The 22,198-nt window shown below is 45.2% G+C and overlaps 1 protein-coding gene across 1 annotated transcript in view; it reads left to right on the top strand.

The window, feature by feature from the left end:
- Positions 1 to 22,198, top strand: part of ALDH1A3 (aldehyde dehydrogenase 1 family member A3) — a 49,146-nt gene that overhangs the window by 13,483 nt on the left and 13,465 nt on the right. Inside the window, exons 3-9 of the mRNA XM_084816447.1 lie at positions 4,740 to 4,880; positions 5,409 to 5,538; positions 9,458 to 9,519; positions 12,762 to 12,890; positions 15,183 to 15,296; positions 19,079 to 19,181; positions 21,084 to 21,268. Of these exons, the coding sequence (XP_084672573.1) occupies positions 4,740 to 4,880; positions 5,409 to 5,538; positions 9,458 to 9,519; positions 12,762 to 12,890; positions 15,183 to 15,296; positions 19,079 to 19,181; positions 21,084 to 21,268 (864 nt within the window). The remainder of the gene's footprint in view (positions 1 to 4,739; positions 4,881 to 5,408; positions 5,539 to 9,457; positions 9,520 to 12,761; positions 12,891 to 15,182; positions 15,297 to 19,078; positions 19,182 to 21,083; positions 21,269 to 22,198) is intronic.

Below are 22,198 nucleotides of genomic sequence, written 5' to 3'. Positions count from 1 at the left end.
GTCTGATCCAGCCCTGTGGATAGAGATGGTGCACTGGCTGTACTTCTCTCTACCACTTCAAGGCTGCCCATATGAATTCAGACTATGCACATAAAACTCTATGCACATAAACCAAAACTGCCCAATTGATTCCTGGATAAAAATCTGGGAAGCTTCCCTATGATTCTGGACAACACATGCAGGATTTTATGTGCCTTGGTCATATTCAGAAAGGCTGTTCCTATATGGATGGACAGTTAAGGTGATGCCAGCACACCAGCGAGATCAAACCTATTGTGCAAACCAACCCACTGGTTAAACACACATTCTGCAGTACGGTTTTGTGTGTGTGTTTAAATTTCCTCTAGCTTAAAATTATGTGTAAACTGCTGATTGATGCCTGGTGACAGCTGTGATGGGTCTAGTCCCCCACTTCTCCTCCTCGACCCCAAATCTCATTTTCATTTCACTTATTACATTTCTATACAGCCCAATAGCCAAAGCTCTCTGGACGGTTTACAATATAAATTACAATATAATATAAAACCAACGTACAAAAATATGACAATTTTAAACAATCAACAGTAAATCCCAGGACCCAAATTTTAGCTGCATGTTATGCCTCTGCATTGCAACACCCATGTAACGTAACACTGATTAAGCGCTCGGTGGATTAAAGCTGGAATTTCAGCCTTGCCCATAGAGTTTCCTTGTTCCTGTGGGTTTCGCTTTGGACCTCTTAACGTTCTTGTAACTGAGAGTTCACGTATGCTTGGCCTGACCTTTCCATTGAGAAACTTCAGCCAAGTGTTTCCACTTACGTAAATAATGACTGTGCAATATCTTGGACTGCGTGTAGGTAGGTATTAAGGTAATCTTCACGGTGCTGCGAAGGTCAAACCAATCTTCATGGTCAAATGCAGGCACATACCATAGAGGGGCAGGGGAATAGCCATTGTGGTACAGGGTGAGGGTGGGCCACCTGCTATGTTCTCAAGGGGGGCAGGGTGCTATTTGATTCTGCAGATGCTACTCTGGAGGCTGGAATGATATTTAGGACCAAACTGAACATCACATCAGTGGGGTTGTACCTCTTTCAGCCTGAGGGCCAAAGCCCACAGGGGCCACATTCCAGCGGTGGGTGGGGCAGAAGACAAAAGGGGGCGGAGTCAAAGGGGGCACGGCCAAAATACCAACCTATTTCAGCTTAAAGCTGTTCCTGCCAGTAACTCAGCCTTAGGAGAGGCATTTCGACCATTTAGAACTACACAAGGGGCAAAACTACACAAAAGCTGGGAAACTACCAAATCAGCAGTGTTCAGGAGAAAGGGGCGTGGCCATCTGGGGCCCCCCAGCAGGCTGGATGTGGCCTGCAGGCCTAAGGTTCTACACCCCTGCATTATGCTATTCACACTTTCAAAAAAAAAATGCTTAAACTGGCCCATCTTACTTTGATGAAAAAGCCTCTGCAGGGTCCCAATCTGGACTGAGCCATGCACCACTTTGCCCCCAAACATGACTCCCAACACAGCTGCTGTTTGCCCCCCCGAAAGGTGCTGTTTGCTGTAGGCTTGGTGGCAGCGGGGAGGGGGAGATTGTTGATGAGCAGTTGGTGGAGAGCTCTGGTCTATATGCTGGAATACATTTATGATCTGGACCTTTCCTTCAAAATAGAAGTGGCCAGAAGTGGCCAAAACAAGCCTGAATAATTCACTGTGCAGTTTGGCACTTGGCTACTCGGTTAGATCAGTTGATGCAAAAAGTGCCCCTGAGTAATGTTAGCAGAGCAGTTTTTCTTTAAATATGACTTTTTAAAAATACAAGTGCTTATCAAAGCCATGAGTAGCAGGCATCATTTTGAAAGAGGCATTCCCCTGCTCTCGCTCTCTCGGGAGGGAGTGCCTCTTCTAAGATGGTGCCTGCTTTGATACATTGGAAGTTAGTGCTTCCCCCAACCCTTCAGAAGGATTGTTTTACAAGGGGGACCCACAACAGAATCTTGCCTGTGAGTTTCTCCTGTTCAGCATTCTAGCCAGCCATGCCCTTTCCAAGATAATCCATTCCCCCTCCCAACAGACGTTCCACAGTCTTAACTGTGTTGTTTTGGTCACCCAGCATAGGGTTTCGATTTTTTTTTAAAAAAAAAATTTACTTCAGCAAACCTTTGGGTTCCCTCAAAGCCTGCTGATACTGCCCTCTTGTGCCTGGATGGTGCTGTTTTGGCTACATAAAGATTGGCACTTGGATGATGAGTTTGCTGTAAGTATATAGGATCCATATGCATATTTATGCAACTGTGGTTGATTTGATCCATCAACAGTGCAAAACTATTCCTGTGTACTTGACGTTGGCCCACTGTGTTCAATGAGGCTTATTTCCAGGTAAAGGGATGCAGGACTGTGGAACTTAATCATGCAATATTTTCGTATTGCATCCTTGGATTTGTACGAAAGGTAGGGAGGGGCGAGAGTGAGAGAAATTGCTTGCAATTTTTCACATAAAGGGAAGTTTTCCATATTGTGAGAAAAAAGCAAAAACACTTAACCAGACTGCGGTTGTAAGGTGGTTGGGCCATTCCTACTGTAGAAATGGCTTTTGATGTCATCTGCATGGGGATGGAAACCTAGTGGTTTTTGGCGTGTCCAGTGGAGGAGCCCAGTGGTTTGGAGTTCAATCCAACGATGGAGCCTAGTGAAAAAGCTGCCTACTCAGCTGATGCAGCCTTCCGCAACCTTGTGCCCTCTAGATGCATTGGGTTATGTCTCCCATTATCCCCAGCCATCATAACCAGCCTAGCCATTGCTGGCTGGAAATAGTGGGAGTTGTAGTCCAACACATTTAGGGGGCACCAGGTTGGGGAAGGCTGCCCTGATGTGTGATGAGATTTTGCAGTAATGATGCCTCCTGTCAGAAAGGCAGTTAACACAGAAAAAGCAAAAAGGCAAAAACAGAATGAGCGTTTACCAGTCCCACATGCAATGTCTTATCACAATGAAGACAACCCACCCTCCTTCACTGAAGGAAAGAAAACCATTTACTCACAAATATTCTTGGATATACAATGCAGGTACTGTGTAGGGTTTCAGAAGGAGTCTGTTCAGTCCATTTTGTTTCCATTACACTGGCAGGAATGAGAGCAAATATATGTGCTCCCAGCAGTGGTAGAGGTTGGGGTGTGGGGGGGGGAGAGAAGAGGAGGAGCAAAAGGAACATCACAGGAAACCGCATTTGCCTGGCGTGCGATGGTCCATGGGGTCACGAAGAGTCGGACACGACTGAACAACTGAACAACAACAACAACAAGCTATCTGGGGTCAAAATTCTCATGAACTAATGAGAACTCTGCAACACTGCCCCCTTCCAGTAACTCACAGATGAGGTTGCAACTTTCCCAACAATGTGTACTGCAACAAGAGAATGTGGAAGGGGGATATATCTTTGTCCCAAAGGAATAAAAACCTGGCCAGGATGAATTGCTTCTGATTGGTTAGCAACCCCAGATGGGGGACAGAAAAAAGGAATCTGATTCGCACAGACCTTGTAGGTGGCCTTATAGCTAGAGCTGGGCCAAAATGTCTTGGGCAAAATTCAGAGAAATTCTCTGAATGCCCTCCTTTTTTTTGGCTCCCCCTGTCCCTGCAAACTTGAAGAACTTCGCACACTTGCCCCAAGAATATTTGATGAAACGCCTCCCCAATTTCCCAACCTGTGAATAAGATGGAGAACTCTGGGTGCATCTCTGGAGCCAACCCGGACAATTTTAATATTGTTGAATGAAGCTTGGCCCTTACTTCCAGTTCTCCGCTCTTAGCCCAGTGTTGACTGATTTGAAATTTTCAGAGAATTTTTGTGTTTATCCCTCTTCTTTCCCCCTTCCCCCCTGGAAAATTCTTGGCCAAATTCCCCTTCCCAATTTCACTATTTGCAGAAACTTTTTAGGAAGCTGTCTTCACTTGGCCCTAGTTGAAACCCACAAAATTGGGTTTGCCTGGTGCCACCTTTGCCATTTTCTAGGCAAGCACCAGGCAAAGTCTGTTCTGTGCTCTTGTGCCTTTAATGGCTTTTAATAGTATTGGTAATTCATTCTAATTGCCTTGGATACGCTGTCTGTTCGAGCTTTTAATTGTTGGCTGTGTTTTGTCTGCGATTCACTTGCTTTTAAAAATGTTATTAGCGACTTGTCTTGTAAGTCCCCTTGAGGCCATCTGGCAAAAGGAGAAAGAGAAATACTATTGTAGCTGTTTACCATCAATAGTACTGGGTCTTTTGTGTACAGATTCAGAGTTTCTGATTTCAGAAAATGTCTCTGCATGTTTGTTTGTTTGTTTGCTTGTTTATTGGATTTATATCCCACCGTTCCTCACAAGGAGCCTGGGCTGACTAATAGCCTCTCTAAAATGTGATACACCAGCCTTCGTGAACCTGGTCCCCTCCAGATGTGTTGGACTACAACTCCCATAGGCTGCAGTACACCCACATTAAAAACATGACTCTAAAACAAGGGTGGGCAACTTCTGGCCCTCCAAATGTTTTGGCCAACAACTCCAATCAGCCCTAGCCAGCAAAGCCAATGGTAAGAGATCATGGGAGTTGTAGGCCAAAACATCTGGAGGCCCACAAATTGCCCACCCCTGCTCTAAAACCACAAATATATACTAAAATACAATAAAACGATCAACACAATCAACATTTCACTCCTCTGCTGTCTTACAATTTGAAGCATGGATTGATCCCCTCCCTTTTTGGCCTTTCTTTTATAGCCCGATGTAGATAAGGCAGTGGAGGCAGCAAAAACAGCCTTCCAAAGAGGATCATCATGGAGACAAATGGATGCTGTCGGCCGTGGAAGACTCCTGAACCAACTGGCCGACCTCATGGAACGCGACAGAGTGGTGTTAGCGGTATGTGAAGTTGGTGCGTGGGAGGCGTGGAGTGGGTGGAAAGTATAATCCGGAAATTGTTGATGAATTCTACTTGGGCTGGAATCCACAAGCCCCTTAAGGGAAGACCTGTCAAAGCCTGTGGCGCTGTTCCAGAGGACCAGCAGGCTGTGAGATTATAACTTTTGTTTGGCTCATGTAGGCCAGAGAACAACATCTAGTATTTAAGAGGGGATGGAATTGGGAAGAGCAGAAGCAGGTTTCTTGTGCTGAAAAAAACAGCCAATTAAAATCTACAAAAGCTCACCATTGCAAAATATATTTCTGCAGAGATGAGTAGTATGCAAAAGGCTACTTTATTCAGAACATTTACAAGATATATTGGGTGTGACTGTACATAGTTCACTTGACTTTCCAGTCAATGGTGGTCCTCTACTCTTTCCACTGCTGGAAATCCTGGTAGGGATTGGGACTGGCGGAATATGCCACCTACAGAAAATATATGTAGTATGTGTAAGAAACCAAATGCAAAGTTTTTTTTTCTTTCAGACTTTGGAAACTATGGACACGGGGAAACCATTTCTCCAAGCTTTCTTCATTGACTTGGAAGGCTGCATCAAGACGCTTAGATACTATGCTGGGTGGGCCGATAAAATCCAGGGAAAGACTGTACCTGTGGGTAAGCTGGAGTTGGAGCTGTTACCTTGTGTATTTAGTTTCTTAGGTCAGCCAAATAGAATTAACCTGAAACCACTGTGGTGGAGGCAAGCAACTAAGGCCGAGCCATGGCTCAACTGTTGTGGTTGGGAAGAAGCCTTGGGCTTGTGAGCCCTCTTTTCTTCAAGCCCTTGGATTCCTCCCTCACATCCCAGTTTATGGTAACCAAACTTTACCTCTAAACTGGAATTGGAAACCCAGTTCAAACCAGGAGCCTAAAGGCTGTTCCTGATGGGCAAACCATGCTTTGGTCATAACATCTGAACCAAGCTTTTGGTCTCAACCTTATGCATGCCTTCTTGGAGTAAGCACCAAGCTACATATGGTGATAGCTGTGAGTTTGTACAAGTGCGCTTTACCTGGCTTCTTTTATTTTGGAGGGGAAAGACTACAGGGCCCCAATCCAAACATGGTCTTGATCCCAACTGGGACCCCACACTTTTCTTCTGCTGAAAATTGCCCCTTATCTGGGTTGCTTTCCCCACCCATAGGTGCTGTTTGCAGTAATCAGCACTTCTGGGAGCAAAAAGCATCAAGGAGGGAACTGTTTTCAGCAGAAAGCCGGCATGGGGCCTCTATCTGGAGGACATTCCAAATCGACGACCGCAGCTGCCTTTGTAAGAACATAAGCAGAGCCATGCTGGATCAGACCAAAGGCCTGTCTAGTCCACATTCTGTTCCCATCATGATCAACCAGGTGCCTTTGGGAAGCCCACAAGTAGGGGGGTGTTTCCACCAGCAATTTACTCCAAACTGGCTGCATGTTGAGGTCACTGGGGATAGATGACATCATGGCCATCCAGCAGCTGCCCCCAGAGCTTATCAGGGAAAAAACTGGATTTCCTGAGACTGTTTAAAGTCCAGTTCTTTTCCTTAAGTCTGGTTCTCTGCAGTATAGTTGTTGTATGCCCCAGCCCCCACATTTAGCTCGAGTATGCTAGCCCTGCCCAGGGGTGTGCCTTTCACTGTGTCCCCAGTCAAGGAGTGTTTCCTCCCATTGTGCTGAATGAGACTTGCCCTCTGAATGCCCACAGAAATTACAGAGATCCCCCTCAACTGACATTGCGCAGCATGATCTCAAGGCTCCGATTCTCTTTTCTTTGGTTTATTGCCTTAGGAAGAAACTACTTCAAACCTTCGTTATAGAGATCCTGTGGGTTAAAATCGGGGCTGGTTTCCATCTTTGTGTTTACTGCTGTCTTTCCCACAACAAACCCATTAGTGTCTCCTCAGAAGTAACTCCCATTGTGGTCAATTAGATTCTGTGGGTCCAGGGGGGTTGGACTGGATGGTCTTATAGGCCCCTTCCAATCCTACTATTCTATCATTCTATGAAAATGGGGGCTGGTTTCTGTCTTTGTGTTCTCCCCCCCTGCTTTCCTAGCACAAGCATATGTGTGTCTACTCAGAAGTAACTCCCATTGTGCTCAGTGATGCTTGCTCCTGAAATGCAGGTGTATCTGGACTATCAGGGGAAAGGGTGGGGGGAAGCTTCTCTTATTGGTTGAGCAGCCCCAGTCAGATGACATTCACTCCAATCCCCACCCCCACCAAGAAGTATGTTCTGTGAAGTTATTTTTACTGTTTGGAGAATCTGCTCGTGGAGCCCTTGCATGGACCAAAGCGTAGCAAAGCTGATTCCTTTTAAAAGATCCGGTACTCCTCCATTCGCTTCTCCTTCCACTGTTGTGGAAACATGTCCTAGGACATGAGTGTAATAGAGCAATCCCACCCATATTCCTCAGCAACTAGTATTTAGAAGCATATTGTCTCTGATACTAGAGGTGATAGTCACCAGGTCTGGTAGATATTGATAGCCATATCCTCCATGAATTTGCCTAATCCCCTTTTAAAGCCATCCAAGTTGATAACCATCACTAACTCATGTAGTAATGAATTCCACAGTTTGACTATGCACTGTGTTTTTCTCCAAAATAAAAGTGTCCAAATAAAGCACTCTTGTGTTAAAACGGATGCCTAAATATTCTGTGTAGCTTGGCCCTATGTCCAGTTGAATTCTGTGGGGTTGCAGCCCAATTTTAATCATATTTAGTTAGATGAGATTTAACCTGGATGTGGAATGGTCCCTGCTTTATAATGGACTGAACACTGAGAATGGCGTGTTTTAAATGGAATACTTGATCAGTAGTCCCATCTGTTTCAACCAGTGTTATCCTGAAGCGGAAACGGAGTTTTGTGCCTAGTACAGAGTTCTTAATATGCAGATCTATGCACTCTTAACCCCTGAGAAACAGTCACTTTTTGATACACCTTTTTCAATGGAAACAATTCACATTTAGTGTATGTGTGCATGTAAATATTGGATCTTATGACACTGTAATGACTCACTGAACACACAGACCTCATTTTACAAACTTGCATCTGTTAATGGACCCTAATGGTAGGGATCTATGATAAATTTGTTTCAGTTTGTTTCTGTCCAGAATTTGCCCCCTTCGCACCTCCTGAAGGCGAATGTAATCTCTGCTCAAAATTTGTACATTCCCAAACATGCAATGCTGTTCACGAGGGGGTGGGGGGGGTGGGGAATGCATAGGGATACTGGAGAAATTCGAGATGGACTAAAATGAGGTCGGATTTCTAAGAATTCAACCTGAGGAATCAGCTGTGGAGCAACCCCCTCAGGCCACATGGAGTCTGTGGACTTTCAGATGATTTTTTTTTTACTTTCCTGCAATTTATGCATATAAATTCATAGGAAAATACATAAATTTCTGCTGAGGAAATGTTGAGTGGAATGGGGGACAATACGCTAAATGTTATTTAGTAAGGTAAATTCTATAAATACTTCATGTAATTTGCATATTTTTCCACCTGACGAAAAAAAAAATTGCATTTGCCTGTGGGTGGATGATGGAACAAAAGGCACCTGACAATCTGCAAAACACAAACGGAGCAGATTTTACACAATCCGTACATCCCTAGGAATGCATGAGAAATGCGTACATTAGAAAAATAAGCACACTTTTTAAAAAGTGTGCACAAACATGCTTTAATCAATAGGAGAAGGTTGCGTACTTTTGAATGTGCATCCAAGTACATACTGACATACTTCATGATTTTCATGCGACAAAGAGAGAGAGAGAGACACTTTACAATCTGATACAGACACAAGTTGGACCAAGCATCGAGGCGGAACTTGGGCAAGCTCAGGTTTTTCTGATTTTTCACATCCCTACTTAATGGTGGGAGAGGAAAGGGGTGTGTTAATTGCGGTCTGTGTTGCTTTAAGGCCTGAGAAGCAGGCTGAGGTGAGAGAGGCCATATAGTACCATTATTCACATGGCCACAGATAAGACAAAGTTTGACGGTAACACCGGCCTTATATTGCATCAACCACCATCGTGTCTCCCAAATAAACCTGGAACTACCACACTGATTAACAGAACTTGTTGCATTATGTTGGGGTATCATGCAGCCAATGAGGTGTGATGGGCTTTTGTGAGGCCTATGGGCTTTGATTAGAATGCTAAGGAGCTCTCTCATGTTAAGCTTCTAGTTCTCAGGGGCACGTGTGTGCGTGCGCGTGCACACACATGGAAGGTCAGTGGCCAAATATTGAGGCTGTACCCTTCTGAAGTCCTTATATTCAATGTCTGTTTTAAGGTTCCCCCCCCCCCGCTTTTTTTGAGGGTGCCAATTTCAAAACCACTTGATATAGTTTCGCCATCTATCATGGTCACCTGAGAATGTGCCACTAAATAGGCAACTCAGCCAGAGCCCTGGTATGGTGTCTTTCTGCTGAACCCTCAGAAAGGGTTTCCCAGCCACAGGCTACTCGCCTAACTTCATCCCCTATGTTGATTCATATGAAAATGATCCTTGGTAGATAACGGATTGTGTTCTGAAATCTCTTGCAGATGAAAACTATGTCTGCTTCACCAGGCACGAGCCAGTGGGCGTTTGCGGGGCCATAACGCCAGTGAGTATAATGTTGGTGTTTTCGTTCCTGCATGGGGAGGAGGGGGAACGGCCAATGGCTGCCATTTTGGGGGTCCCCTGCACTCCGTTCCTCCTTCAGTTTCCTCTTTCCACAGGAAGTTACGTTGGGCAGGGGTCTTAGAGCACTCTGCATCCCACTCTTTGCTCAAGCTATGGAATTCTAGCCTTGGGCATTTTTTTAAGGCAAAAACTTACATTTTGTGGTCACAAAACTGTGGCAGTGCAGAATCCTTAAACATAGGATGAATGTTGCCATGCTCCAGTCTAATGAATGGTCCCGTGCAGTTAACCATGTTGTAGTTGTCCAAGAAGCCCAAACACACTAGGTTTGACATCTGATGTTGCCAGGAAAATGGAAACACACAATTTATCTGGGGCGGGGGAGGGAATACAGCCTTCTCCAACCTGAGACCAGATGTTTTGGACCACAAGTCTCATTGGTCCTGACCATTGGCCATGCTGGCCGGGGCAGATGGGAGTTGTAGTCCAAAATGTCTGGAGGGACCCTGGTTGGGGTAGGTGGCTCTATCAAGACCCAATATTTTTATGTTTTTCCTTCAGCTGTATGATGGAAGGAAGATAAGGAGCTAGCAACAGTCCAACCAGTCTAGAATGCTGTATTTAACCAGTTTTGCAGCACCGGCATTTTTTTTTATTAGTAGGGATGCTGATGCCAATTGCCACCCCCCTCCAAACTTCTGTTGGGGAGGGGGACAATTTCTATCCCTAACTCCCAAATCTGGTTGGAAATGAGTTGCTTTTGTTTAAGAACATCAGAAGAGCCACGCTGGATCAGACCCAGGGTCCCTCTAGTCCAGCATTCTGTTCACACAGTGGCCAACCAGCTGTCGACCAGGGACCCCCAAGCAGGGCATGAGCGCAACAGCACCCCCCCACACCCATGTTCCCCAGCAACTGGTGTACATAGGCATACTGCCTCTGATACTGGAGGTAGCATAGAGGCATGAAGACTAGTAGCCATTGATAGCCTTCTCCTCCAGGAATTTGTCTAACCCGCTTTTAAAGCCATCCAAATTGGTGGCCATCACTTCATCTTGTGGCAGTGACTTCTGCAGTTTGCGCTGTGTGAAGAAGTCCTTCCTTTGATCTGTCCTGAAACTCCCACCAATCAGCTTCATGGGATGACCCCACTGGGTGCTAGTATTATGAGAGAGGGAGAGAAATGCCTTCCTATTCACTTTCTCCGCACCATGCATAATTTTGAACACCTCTGTCATGTCTCCCCTCAATCACCTTTTTTCCAAGCTAAACAATCCCAGCTGTTTTAACAACCAGCTGCCCGCGGGAAACCCACAAGCAGGACATGAGTGCCCTCCAGAAGGTTTGGACTATGATTCCCATCATCCACAGCCACAGCATGGCCAAAGGTCATGACTGCTTGGAGTTGTCATCCAAAACATCTGGAAAGTGCCATGTTGGGAAGGCTGAATCATCTTGGGATGCTGAACATGCAGACACTGTGACTTCCCCATTAAGTCAGATTTTTCCCCTCTCCCCCCACCCTCCTCACCGAAAACTGTTTTTCATAACTTCTTGCCTGATGTAGAGATCTGGAGACCTCAAAAGCTTGAAGATTTTTTGTGATCTTTTGATGGGGCTAATAAAGTTATTACTGATTTAAACTGAATTTCTTTTCCTTTAAAAGGCTTAAGATCAAAATGTTTGGTTTGCTCAGTCCTAATGCAAACTGAGATCAGAATTTCTATGGTGGCCCTGAGTAACTGCCACAGTTTGTTTCATTCATTGAAATCTGGGTCCTGCAGACCAGACAACTAATATAATTTTTCTTTGCAACGGGGTGTGTGTATAGCTGACATGTCCCTTCTTTCTGGGAGGGAGAAGGCACTGCATTCTGAGATGCAGGAAAGGTCAAGATCCCAGGGCTGCAAGAAGACTTGCTGTTCTTTCCACATGAGCAAAACTCCCACCTAATTGCGCCGCCCACAGCAGGGACTTCGGTGTGGTTGGGGCGCTACTCTGTAGCTTACTTAACATAATGGTTAATCCCAGCATATCATGGCCCATTCTGCTGATTATGCTGCAGGGGAAGATTGCCGTGAGCAATTAAGTCTACTTAATTTACAACAGGTATTTTCATTGGCAAAAGATGTTTGTAACTAGGCTGAGAATGTTTACACAGCTGTTGGAATAAAATACCACTCTGAGATATTTTGTTACCGCTGCTGGGAAGTGGCCAGCTTCTTGTTAGACTAGACTCAGTCTGACATCTGATGTCTCTCAGAAAACAGAAAAGTATCACTTATCTGGGTGGACTGGATGCTCTACCACTATCAAACTTAGGTTTTGTTTTCTTTTGGCCTGATAAAAGGGTTAAAAGGAGCAATCAGCAATACAACTACTCAGATCAGTGTACTGTCTTCTAACAGGCAGGCAGAGGTATTTCCCAGCCCTAACTGAGATCCTAAGCACAAGGAAATCATGGTTGCTGTTATCAGGCTATGGGCTGTTCCCCACCCAGGGATCTTAAAATTGTGTTTTTATAACATCAGTATGAATGTGTGTCCATGATCATAATTAATTCCTCTAGGTTAACTGTATTCTATGCAAGTCTTGGCTTGTATTGAAGTCCATTTAATTGCAAATCCCCCCTCCCCTCGCCAGGCCTTTCACATAGTTGCCATGTCCTGCCACCCATAATTTTCTTTCTCTGTGTGTGCACTTTGGTCCCACAGAACTGGAAAGAACTTCCCGCCTAATTGGGATAAGGATCTCAAGAGTGGCTCCTCTGTGATGTTATGTTCTTAATGGACACATTTGTTCTTGGGTGTTCTCTGTCAATAGATGCTACTGTAGTTCTGTTTGCCATCTCTATGTATGCTGAAGCAAGCAGCACTACAGTGACACCTAGAGACAGGATAAAGTATTACAACAGCAACAAAGGAAGGAGACCATGTGTGTTCCATCTAGAGAAGCATCTTCTAAAAACCGAATCCACACATTCAACATCTGAATCTCTAGTGTCAAGCCATAGAATGATACACATCGTGCAAGCTCATACCGAGCATGTAGCAGAAACTACAGGTGCTATTTAGTGTTGGTGGGTTGGAGGCTGTGATGACCGGCATCCTACTCTGGAGCAATTGCAGGTTTCTGAGTTTCTAGAAATCCAGCCAAAGATAGATTGCTGAAATGTTAGTAATGCCACATTTACGGGGTGAATCCCATTACCTTCTGTTTCAGTGGAACTTCCCGTTGCTCATGCTGATTTGGAAGATGGCACCAGCTCTGTGCTGTGGTAACACATTAGTCATTAAACCTGCGGAGCAAACACCTCTCACTTCATTATACATTGGCTCATTAGTCAAGGAGGTAAGTAATTGCAGAAGCCATCCAGGGAGTTTATGTGATTTTACTAATTGACTTGATTTGGGGTGTCAGTGTTGAGGCCCTGCCTTTCTTCACACAGTGCAGAGTTAAACTATGGAATTTGCTACTGCAGGGCGTAGTGATGGCCACCCATTTGGATGGCTTGAGAAGGGGGTTGGACAAATTCCTGGAGGAAAAGGCTATCAATGGCTACTAGTCCTGATGATTGTGTGCTACCTCCAGTATCTGAGGCAATGAGCCCATGTACACCAGTTGCTGGGGAACATGGGTGGGAGGGAGCTGTTGCGCTCATACCCTGCTTGTGGCTTCCAGGTCAACAGCTGGTTGGCCACAGTGAGAACAGAATGCTGGACTAGATGGACCCATGGTCTGATGCAGCAGGGCTCTTCTTATGTTCTTATGACCTGTAAAAGGCAGAATTCGCCAGGAAGTTCTCCTCTGCAAGTCCCACCCAAATAAACAGGAGCTACATACAATTCACACTCTTTGCAAAATGCGTTCATTATTATGATAGGGAGAAGTGTGTGAAACAGACATGCATGGTCAAATTCCATGTGGTCAGGCTAGTCTTGTGTCATAGGGATTGGACATGGGGAACCCCAACTTTAGACTGGCATGTACTTCACCAGGTAGCTTTCAGTGAGCCTCTCTCTCTCTCTCTCTCTCTGTCTCTCTCTCTCCGCCAAGTAAAGGGAAGCTTGCAGAGTAAAGTGTTGCATTCAGCTGAGATACAAATTAGTAACTGCTGCTTAACTTCCAAAGAAGAAAATGGCAGGGATGCAGTCTGATTAAAGAAATTTGAACTGATCATATGAGTTTTAACCAATGATACTTGCATATTCATAAAGCCGATATATCTCAAGCAAGATGTGCATATCAGCAAAACTAACGCTTGTTGGGTTTCTCTCATTTCCACCTCAAAGCTCATTCCGACTCCAGCGTGTAAGCAAATTGTGAGCTTTATTTTTCTCGCATGGAAATATGCATTTTTCAAATGTGTGCATTTTTATGCGCTTTTTTCAAATGTGTGTATGTTTTGAACACATTTGTTGTGTGTAAACCTGATCACAAGGTCATAAATATGCAGAGTTCCAATTGCAAAATGCTTTCAGGTCCAGGAAGAGGAATTGGGTAAGTTCATATAAATATAAAAAAATTTGAACCCAACAAATTTATTTCACATGCTTTTGTTCTTGGATTATGCATTTCCTGTCTAGGGGTGCTTGAGGAATTCAATCTTTGTGAATTCTAGTGCGAACTGAGATGATATGCACCCCCCCGGATTAGTGTGCAGATTGGAATGTAATTATCCTTTGGATTTCGCATTCCTTCAAATGTTGTGATCCAAAACATATTTTTGTGAGACAATACATTTAAAAATGCATATTTAAATTAGGGATGGACGGATTGTGCAAAATCAGTTCCATCTGTGTTAAGCACCTTTTTTCCGTCATCTGCCCATCACCAGAATCAGGGCTTTTTGTTTCCAAATTTGCATTTGCACATTTTTGTGTGTGCAAAAATGCACAAATTCCCCCGAAATGCGCATTTTCATGCTTTAGCCTATGAGGGAAATGTGCGTTTTTGGCTGGTGTTTTTTTTTTTTAATTTTGCGGATTTTTCTATGATGGAATTTGCACAAAAGCTGGGAAACTTAGAAAACTGGTCCATAAGTCCGCAGAATCCACCAAACAGCGGAGAAGCTGGTCCGCTGTGGAATCTGTGGGTCAGATTCATGAAAATCCAAACTCATTTGATTCCATTGCGGATTTCTCCAACATCCCTAATTTAAAGACATACTTATATTCAAATATTTGTGCAGGTGTTAAAAGTTGCACATACTTGCGGAAACGGACTTGTGAATGAACACATGCAAAAGTGACATGGACTGAAAATAGACTGATATCCCTAGTCATAGCAGACATCATCCTAGAAGAAACATTCCATCCTAAGCAAGAGAAAAGGGGAAGTACCTCTTAAGAGTCTTTTTTGCCATCTGCAGTTTGTGTATGTATTTTATACGTATTTCTTCAAAACTGCTACAGGCATATTTTTTCGTCAACTGATGGTGTGATCATATACATACCTACTTGGAAGTAAGTCTTATTGGCTTACTCCCAGGTAAGTGGGTAAAGGATTGCAGTTTGCAGTCCCTAGTAAATGGAATTGTTACAACATTTTACCCCAACCCCCACTTGCTTAAAAGTACATTTTGGGTATTCCCTAACTTTTGTTATTGCAACCCTTGAGTAAAACATTTAATTCACTTTGCAGGCAGGATTCCCTCCTGGTGTGGTTAACATTGTGCCAGGATATGGACCTACTGCTGGCACTGCTATTTCTACGCATCCTAATATTGACAAAATAGCTTTTACCGGATCAACAGAGGTAGGTAACTTAACTTTCTTTTTTTTTTCTTTTTTTGGTGTTTCACCTCAGCTCAGTTGCCTACTTAGTGAACTTTGTTTATCAGTAGTAGTAGTGAAGTAGAAGAAACGACTATGTTTCCTTTCCCCGGAGAGCCAAAAAAGGCTCCCACAAACTTATTTTGCAAGTATTGCCAAATATTCTGTCCAGATTGGCAGTGGTTTTAGGGAATAGGCAGCAGGACCAGCCTTACCATTAGACAGAGTGAGTCAACTGCAGAACCTCAGACTTGGGGGTTAAATCTGGCCCCCCAGTATTCCCCAGAAGATCCCACCCTTTCCCGCATCACCGATCAGTTTCCTGGCTTTTGTGCATCCCCCCTTCTGCCCGAAATGCCTCTCTTAAGCTTAGTTCAAGGGTCTGCTACCTTTTTAGGTCAATGGACACATCTGGAATTTGGAGAGTGTTGTGGGTGCTCCCGCAATGTGGCTGCCATGCAGAGTTTGCCCATACATAAAATGGCTACCATGGCGGGCATGGCTGATCATGAAACAGAAGGCAAATTGGTGAGACTAAAAGAAAAGTCACTTGCCCAAGAACCAAAGTATAAGGCAGAGGTGGGGGGGGGGGTCTGAGGTCCAAGACATAAACCCACTCTTTTGAACCCAAATAAAGATGGTGCGGGAGGGCCGTGCTTTCCTTTGCAGCATGCCAGCTTCCCAGTTTAGAAAAAATAGGTTTTTTAATTTAAAAAGTCTTAATAAATAAAATAAAATTCAGGAGAGAGAGGGAGCCCGGCAGGCACCAAGAGCGGTGTTCACAAGTGCATTGATGTCCATGGGCACCACATGGGAGATGCCAGGCCTGGTTGTGTTTTTACCCCTGCTGCTTTTTCCTTTGGCCCCACCCACCACTGGAACGTGGTACCCAAGAGCTTCTCTGAAATGGAATTTAGCCCTCAGGCTGAAAGGGCTCCTGCAGCACCCCTCCCCTAAACCATTTGACAACTGCAGCCACCCAGTGACGGGCATGCGTGTGTGAACCGGCCCTTAGCTTTATTCAGCCTAATCTGTGCTCCGAGTAGTTTGCGCTCTCCAATGCCTCTTTAGAGAAACCTTGGTCCGTCACATGCTTTCGGCGTTTGTGGTTGAGGACTTGCTAATCCTGGCTGGCGCAAGTGCCCGCTCCATCTGTTGTGGCATTCTCCGCATGCTTTGGCATGACCTTGCATAATTATGATAAATTACCGCCAGCACCCAAGGCCTCTCTCAAATATCTTAACGCAACCAGACAACTGGAAATCTTGCCGTGGCATAGCACCACCTAGTGGTTGAGCTCGGCATGTCTGTTCCTGGCTCTTGCAAAAGAGGGGTGTTGGGTTTGGGGTGCTGCTGCATGCAGTGGAGCTCCTGTTTGCAATGCCGGCACTTCTTTTACTAGCAGGGATGCTGATGTCATCTGCCACCCCATGTCCCCTCAGAATTCCCTGTTCCCTCTGAGCTCAGCGGCAATCTTTCCAGTTCCTGGTGGGAAATGAATTATATTCCCTTTTGTAATGCAGAGTATTTGGGGCTGACAATTAAGGCCCATTCGCTGTACAAAAGACCTCCTTGTGGAGATGAAAATTGCTCGAACTGGCTCATTGGTACAGATCAACACAACAGCCTGAATTTTTGGACTCTCTTTGGGGGCGTAGCTATGTGGTTGGGAACGTGATATGCAATGTTCTTCTTGGAGGCACTTGTGAAATAGGTTTCTAAGGGCTAAACGTAGATATGCAGGGCAATCACATGTCTGTTAAAACACATACTTGCTCCATTCACATGTAACCCAGATTGATGTGATGCTCTCAGTATCGCATCAGGATTGGGCCGGATTCAGTTTACGCTCCCATTTTAAATTGACCGTACCCAACATGAACTTTGGAATAACTTTATAATTGACAAATATAAATGTGCAGAGTTAAATATTTACAGATGGAAGGCAAACAAAAGCAACACATACATATGACGAACTTATGGGAACCTACAAAATAGAAGAATGCTCAAAGAGAAGGAAAAGTTGAAAGTACCCCAGGGGGCAATAAATCTGTGAATGCTAAATCCACAAATGGAGGATTCCTCCAGGCTACGGTAATCCACCAGTTCTCTGTTCCCTCACATCCAGCCTGCTCCCCTCAGCCTCTTTTCATCTCCCCACACCAGACTGACAGTCCCAGCTACCTCTCCAAGATTCTGTGCTCGCATGCTCCCGTCCAGCTCAGCTCAAACGTTTGCAGGCAGGCCTTTCACACATATAAAGAGGGAACGGAAGATTTATACTCCACACAACAAAAATGCAGAGGATAGGAGAAGAACTCACATATCTCCTCTACCCCCCCCCCCAACCACCCTGCTCAATCTTGCCTTGCTATATTTCACTCCGTACCTTTTATCTATGGGGAGAGCAATGCTACGTCCAGTAGATGGCCATGGGATTTTTTGGTTTTTGGAAACCAAGGTCAGCCAACCTCAGTTTCCAGAAACTATGCTTCCATCCCCTTTCCCCTCCCCTTCACAGCTGGTGCTGTCCTCTCTGCACTGCTGCCATTTTCATGCTCTCAAACAGAGTGCTGAGAAGGCGAAAAGGGGGCGGTCCCAGGGGCGGGGAGGGAGGAGACCACGGAAGCTGCTTTAGACAGCTTCCTATTGGGTCTCCGGTCTCCTTCCTCCCCGGAGCCACAGCTAGATGCGCGTCTAGCCACAGATGCAGGGCATCTGGAGTGTGGAGAAGGGGATCCCCTCTGTGCTCCGCCCACCTTGCACTGGATAGGCATCAGCCTCCGAGTTTAGAGGCTGACACCTGTCTCCATAGGATGGCGCCCTTAAAGTACTTTTATCCCACTCCTCAGCCAAAAAGGCTCCTAGTCCAGTTTACTGTCAGTAAAACAAAACAGTCCCTGCCTGCAGGCTTACCAGATAAAAAGACACCTCATGTAACGAAAAAGAAATGGGGGGGGGAGTCTTTCAGCAGGGCTGGTGGAATGGTCCCACTTCCCACTCCCATCTCCCTCCGTACAGCCTGCTGGAATGGCTTCTGGTGGTGACAGTTGAGGGAAGAGGAGCCTTCATGAGGGATGTCTTTCAACAGGGCTGGTGGATTGGCCCCACTTGCCCTTTAAATACTCCCCCTTCACCTCAGCCCACTTCCAATACCAGAACTCAGCTGAGCAAAACATTGCTTCAAGCTAGAAAGCGTGCTGTGGTAATGCGGGGGAAGGAGGCAGGTTTTCTCATCTTGCATTTGCTCCATTTTTATTTTTATTTTTTTGTAAAGAGGAGGTTCCGCCCCATCCAAATAACTTTTATATATGTGAATGGGGCAGATATGTGTTTAACATAGACACGGTTAACCTGCACATCTTAAACCTTAAGTGTACTAGCACTGGCAGGTTCTGGTTTGAGGGGATGGTGGTTGCCTGGCACTGGTGCCCATCTTAATTTCCCACAGTGCCCTGGCACACTGTCACTGCAGCATTGTGGGAAATTAAAATGGCGGCTCCCCAGACTCCAGGGCAGGTCCTGCCAAGGCACTGGGGTCCCAGTAGCTGTGGTGTCACCACCCCTGTGTACATGTGACCCATGAAAATCGATGGAGTTTAACTGTCTCTGTTTGTAGCTAGGCGCTCTACCTTGCCTCCTTTTTAACCAAATGGTTAAGATGCTCAGGTACAAAGTCTTCCTTTTCTGTGTTAGAAAGGTGAATTGCATGCATTTCAGTCAAAGGGGACCAAAAGGAACGTGGCTGCTTTCTTCCCGACACAGGTTGGAAAGCTGATCAAAGAAGCGGCTTCGAAAAGTAACCTCAAGAGGGTGACACTAGAACTTGGTGGGAAGAATCCTTGCATTGTCTGTGCAGATGCTGACCGTGAGTGTGGGGGCTATACCTATAATTTCAGTGATCAATGAAACTGATCCTGAAATTGATCAGTGATTATGAAATTGTTCAGTGTCCATTTTGAATAGGCCATGCAGAAACGATGCTGCTTTTTGGAGGGGGACTCAAAAGGGAGAGAAGGGAAGGCATGGGATTGTTCGGCCTACATGTGCCTAAAACAGCAGCCCCCAACAGGGCTTAAAATATAGAGCAACCAGGAAGTTAGACATGCCTTGTATACATAGAAATCACCATGAGGGCGCAATTAAAGCACCTGTGCCCTCGAGGCCTTCAATTGTGCCCTCATGGTGATTTCTATGCATACAAGGCATGTCTAACTTCGTGGTTGCTCTGTATTTTAAGTCTGTGGACCTGGTTTCTCTATAATTTTAACTCTATGTACTTCAAGCCTTTTCCTGTTTGCTTGCTCACCTGACTCCTTTCTGACCTGACCTTCCCCAGCGGCCATTTTATGAGTAGTCACACACCCCATGGTGGCCATTTTGTGAGTGGCCATGCCCCCTCCAGGGCAGCCATTTTGTCACTGGTGCCCACGGCACTGTGTGAGTATTCCAAATGTGCTCGCAGGTCGAAAAAGGTTGGGGACCCCCAGCCTAAAAGACTTCAGGGCAAAGTCTCATGGCTCAGTAGAAAAATGCATGCGCTCGCATGTAAGAGGTCTCAGATTCAGTCCCTGGCATTTGCAGTTAAGGCTGGAAAAAACTCCAGTCTGAAACGAGCGATGCTGCCAAATTTCGTGATTAGTTGGCTCTTTGGTCGAAACAGGTCCATTCGTAATGCTCGCCTTTGTAGTGAGCCTGGAACCATGTATTATGAACTTGCTATTGAGCTTGGAATGGAATGCGAGCTTCGAAGCATGAACCTGAAAGTAGTTCACAGATCCCACCCCCCTAAATGTTCAGTTGTTCTACCACCTACACCCCTAAAAAACTTACTTGAAGCAGCTGCTTCCCTCACCATCATCAGTAACACAGCTCTGATTCTGAAGAGGAGGACTCTGCAGGTGCGTCTTCATACTGGCGAGTAAATATCACATGCCGTCATCACGCAGGCAGGCCACATGAAAACAACCCATCAGAAAGGGGGCCCATAACGTGATGACGGATGTCATGCCACACAATGCAGTTTCAGACTATGGCTCCCAAAATACACCTAAATGTTACACATGCACAAAAACTCATATGCATGGAACAAGATTTTGTATTAAAGGAGAACTCTCTTAGTCAAATTCGTAGACAAATTTGAGCATAGAGAAATTTGTTACTTTCTGAGTAAATAACAAGTTGTTGTTGTTGTTTATTTTCATTTCTATACCATCCAATAACCAAAGCTCTCTGGATGGTTCACAACAATTCACAAGGTAAAACACAGCATAAAGATTTAAATATATAAATATAACAACAATTTAAACAGCTCAAAACCATTTCAATAAAATACTACACCTGTTCAGACAGCTGGCATAAATGCCCCATCACAGGCCATTAAATGGGAATAGAGGACAGTCTCAACCTGGTGCGGAAAAGTTGACAGGTTGGAGCCTGGCAGGCCTGATGATTCCACAATCAGGGGGCCGCCACTGAAAAGGCCCTCACCCTTGTTGCCAACTTTTGAGCCTCCTTTGGAGATGGCGCTGGGAGGAAGGCTCCAGAAGTCGATCCTAGTGTCCGGGTAGGTTCAGCTTGGGAGAGATGCTTCATGTCTCAGGATAAATTCACCCATCACTATCTGAAACCCTGGAAAGAGGCTGTCAATCAGTGTAGTCAATACTGAGCTAGATGGACCAATGAAATGGTTTGGCTCTGCTTTTGGCAATGTCCTATGTTGCTATGGTAACGGATTTCTCTTTTCCCTTCCATTTTGGGCGCCTTCCAGTGGACTTAGCAGTAGATTGTGCCCACCAGGGTGTCTTTTTCAACCAAGGCCAGTGCTGCACAGCTGCCTCTCGGGTCTTTGTGGAAGAGCAGGTCTACCCAGAATTTGTCAGGCGCAGTGTGGAGTATGCAAAGAAACGACTCGTGGGAGACCCATTCGATGCCAAAACTGAACAAGGGCCACAGGTAAACTGCGTTATTTATCTAGGTATTTCTCACCTCCCTCCTGTGCCTTTTGGCCCAAATGGACCCACAAGCTGGCTTACAAGCATTTAAAAGCACAACAGTGAAGTCCAAAATGTGAACATCCAATACACAGGACTAAAAAGCTAAAGGCAACTAAGCCCACCACAAGGGAACAAAAACTAAGCCTAACCAAGCTCTGGCAAAATTTAAATGTTTACAATTGGCCAAAAGGCCATCAAAGAAGGGGTTTAGGCTTCCTAGGACAGGGAATTCATAGCCTGGGTACAACGACACAAAACTTCTGACATGAGTGAGAGGTGGAGCAAGGCCTGTCATAAAGAATGCAGTGCGTGGGCAGGTTCACGTGGTAGAACTCAGCCATTCACTTAGCTTTTCCACATGAAGGCATGTTGGTTCAAGCTTGTATTTCAACAGAGAACTCTGTTTTTTTCTTTGAAGTTGACACTTGTGTATCCAATATTGCTATGCATTTACAATATATACAGGTAGGATATGCAGTGCAGTGTGGAGGGTTACTATTCAGGTTTCCTGCTAGCTGACTGTGTCCTCTTTCAAGATACTCCATTACATACTGTGAAGGTTTGAGACCTTCAGAGGCAAGGAAAAGAAAAAGGTCAGGCCTAGAGGCTTGGAGTTTTTTGTTGGGAGGGGGTATCCCTGAGAGGAGCACTTTCATTTCCCCAGTTAAGTTTCATTTCTTCAAGTTTGAAACAGTACTTTCAGTTTTGCAGGAGGAGGGTATATAAAGAGAGCAAGAGAGCCGGTGGGAGCAGTCAGAAGACTACAGCAGGAAGAAGCAGCCTAGAGGAGTCTAAGTGCAGCCAGGGGAAAGGAACTTGCGTTTTGCAACTTTTATTTTCTCTTAATGTCTTTTGTATCACTCAGCTCTATTGTGTAAACACATTTAGT

This window comes from Heloderma suspectum, chromosome 11, assembly GCF_057233095.1.
Source record: "Heloderma suspectum isolate Gila_16-S chromosome 11, 16-S_ref, whole genome shotgun sequence".
Classification (NCBI taxonomy): Eukaryota; Metazoa; Chordata; class Lepidosauria; order Squamata; family Helodermatidae; genus Heloderma; species Heloderma suspectum.
The sequence above is the reverse complement of the archived record's forward strand: the minus strand, read 5'-3'. Positions and strand labels throughout refer to the sequence as shown.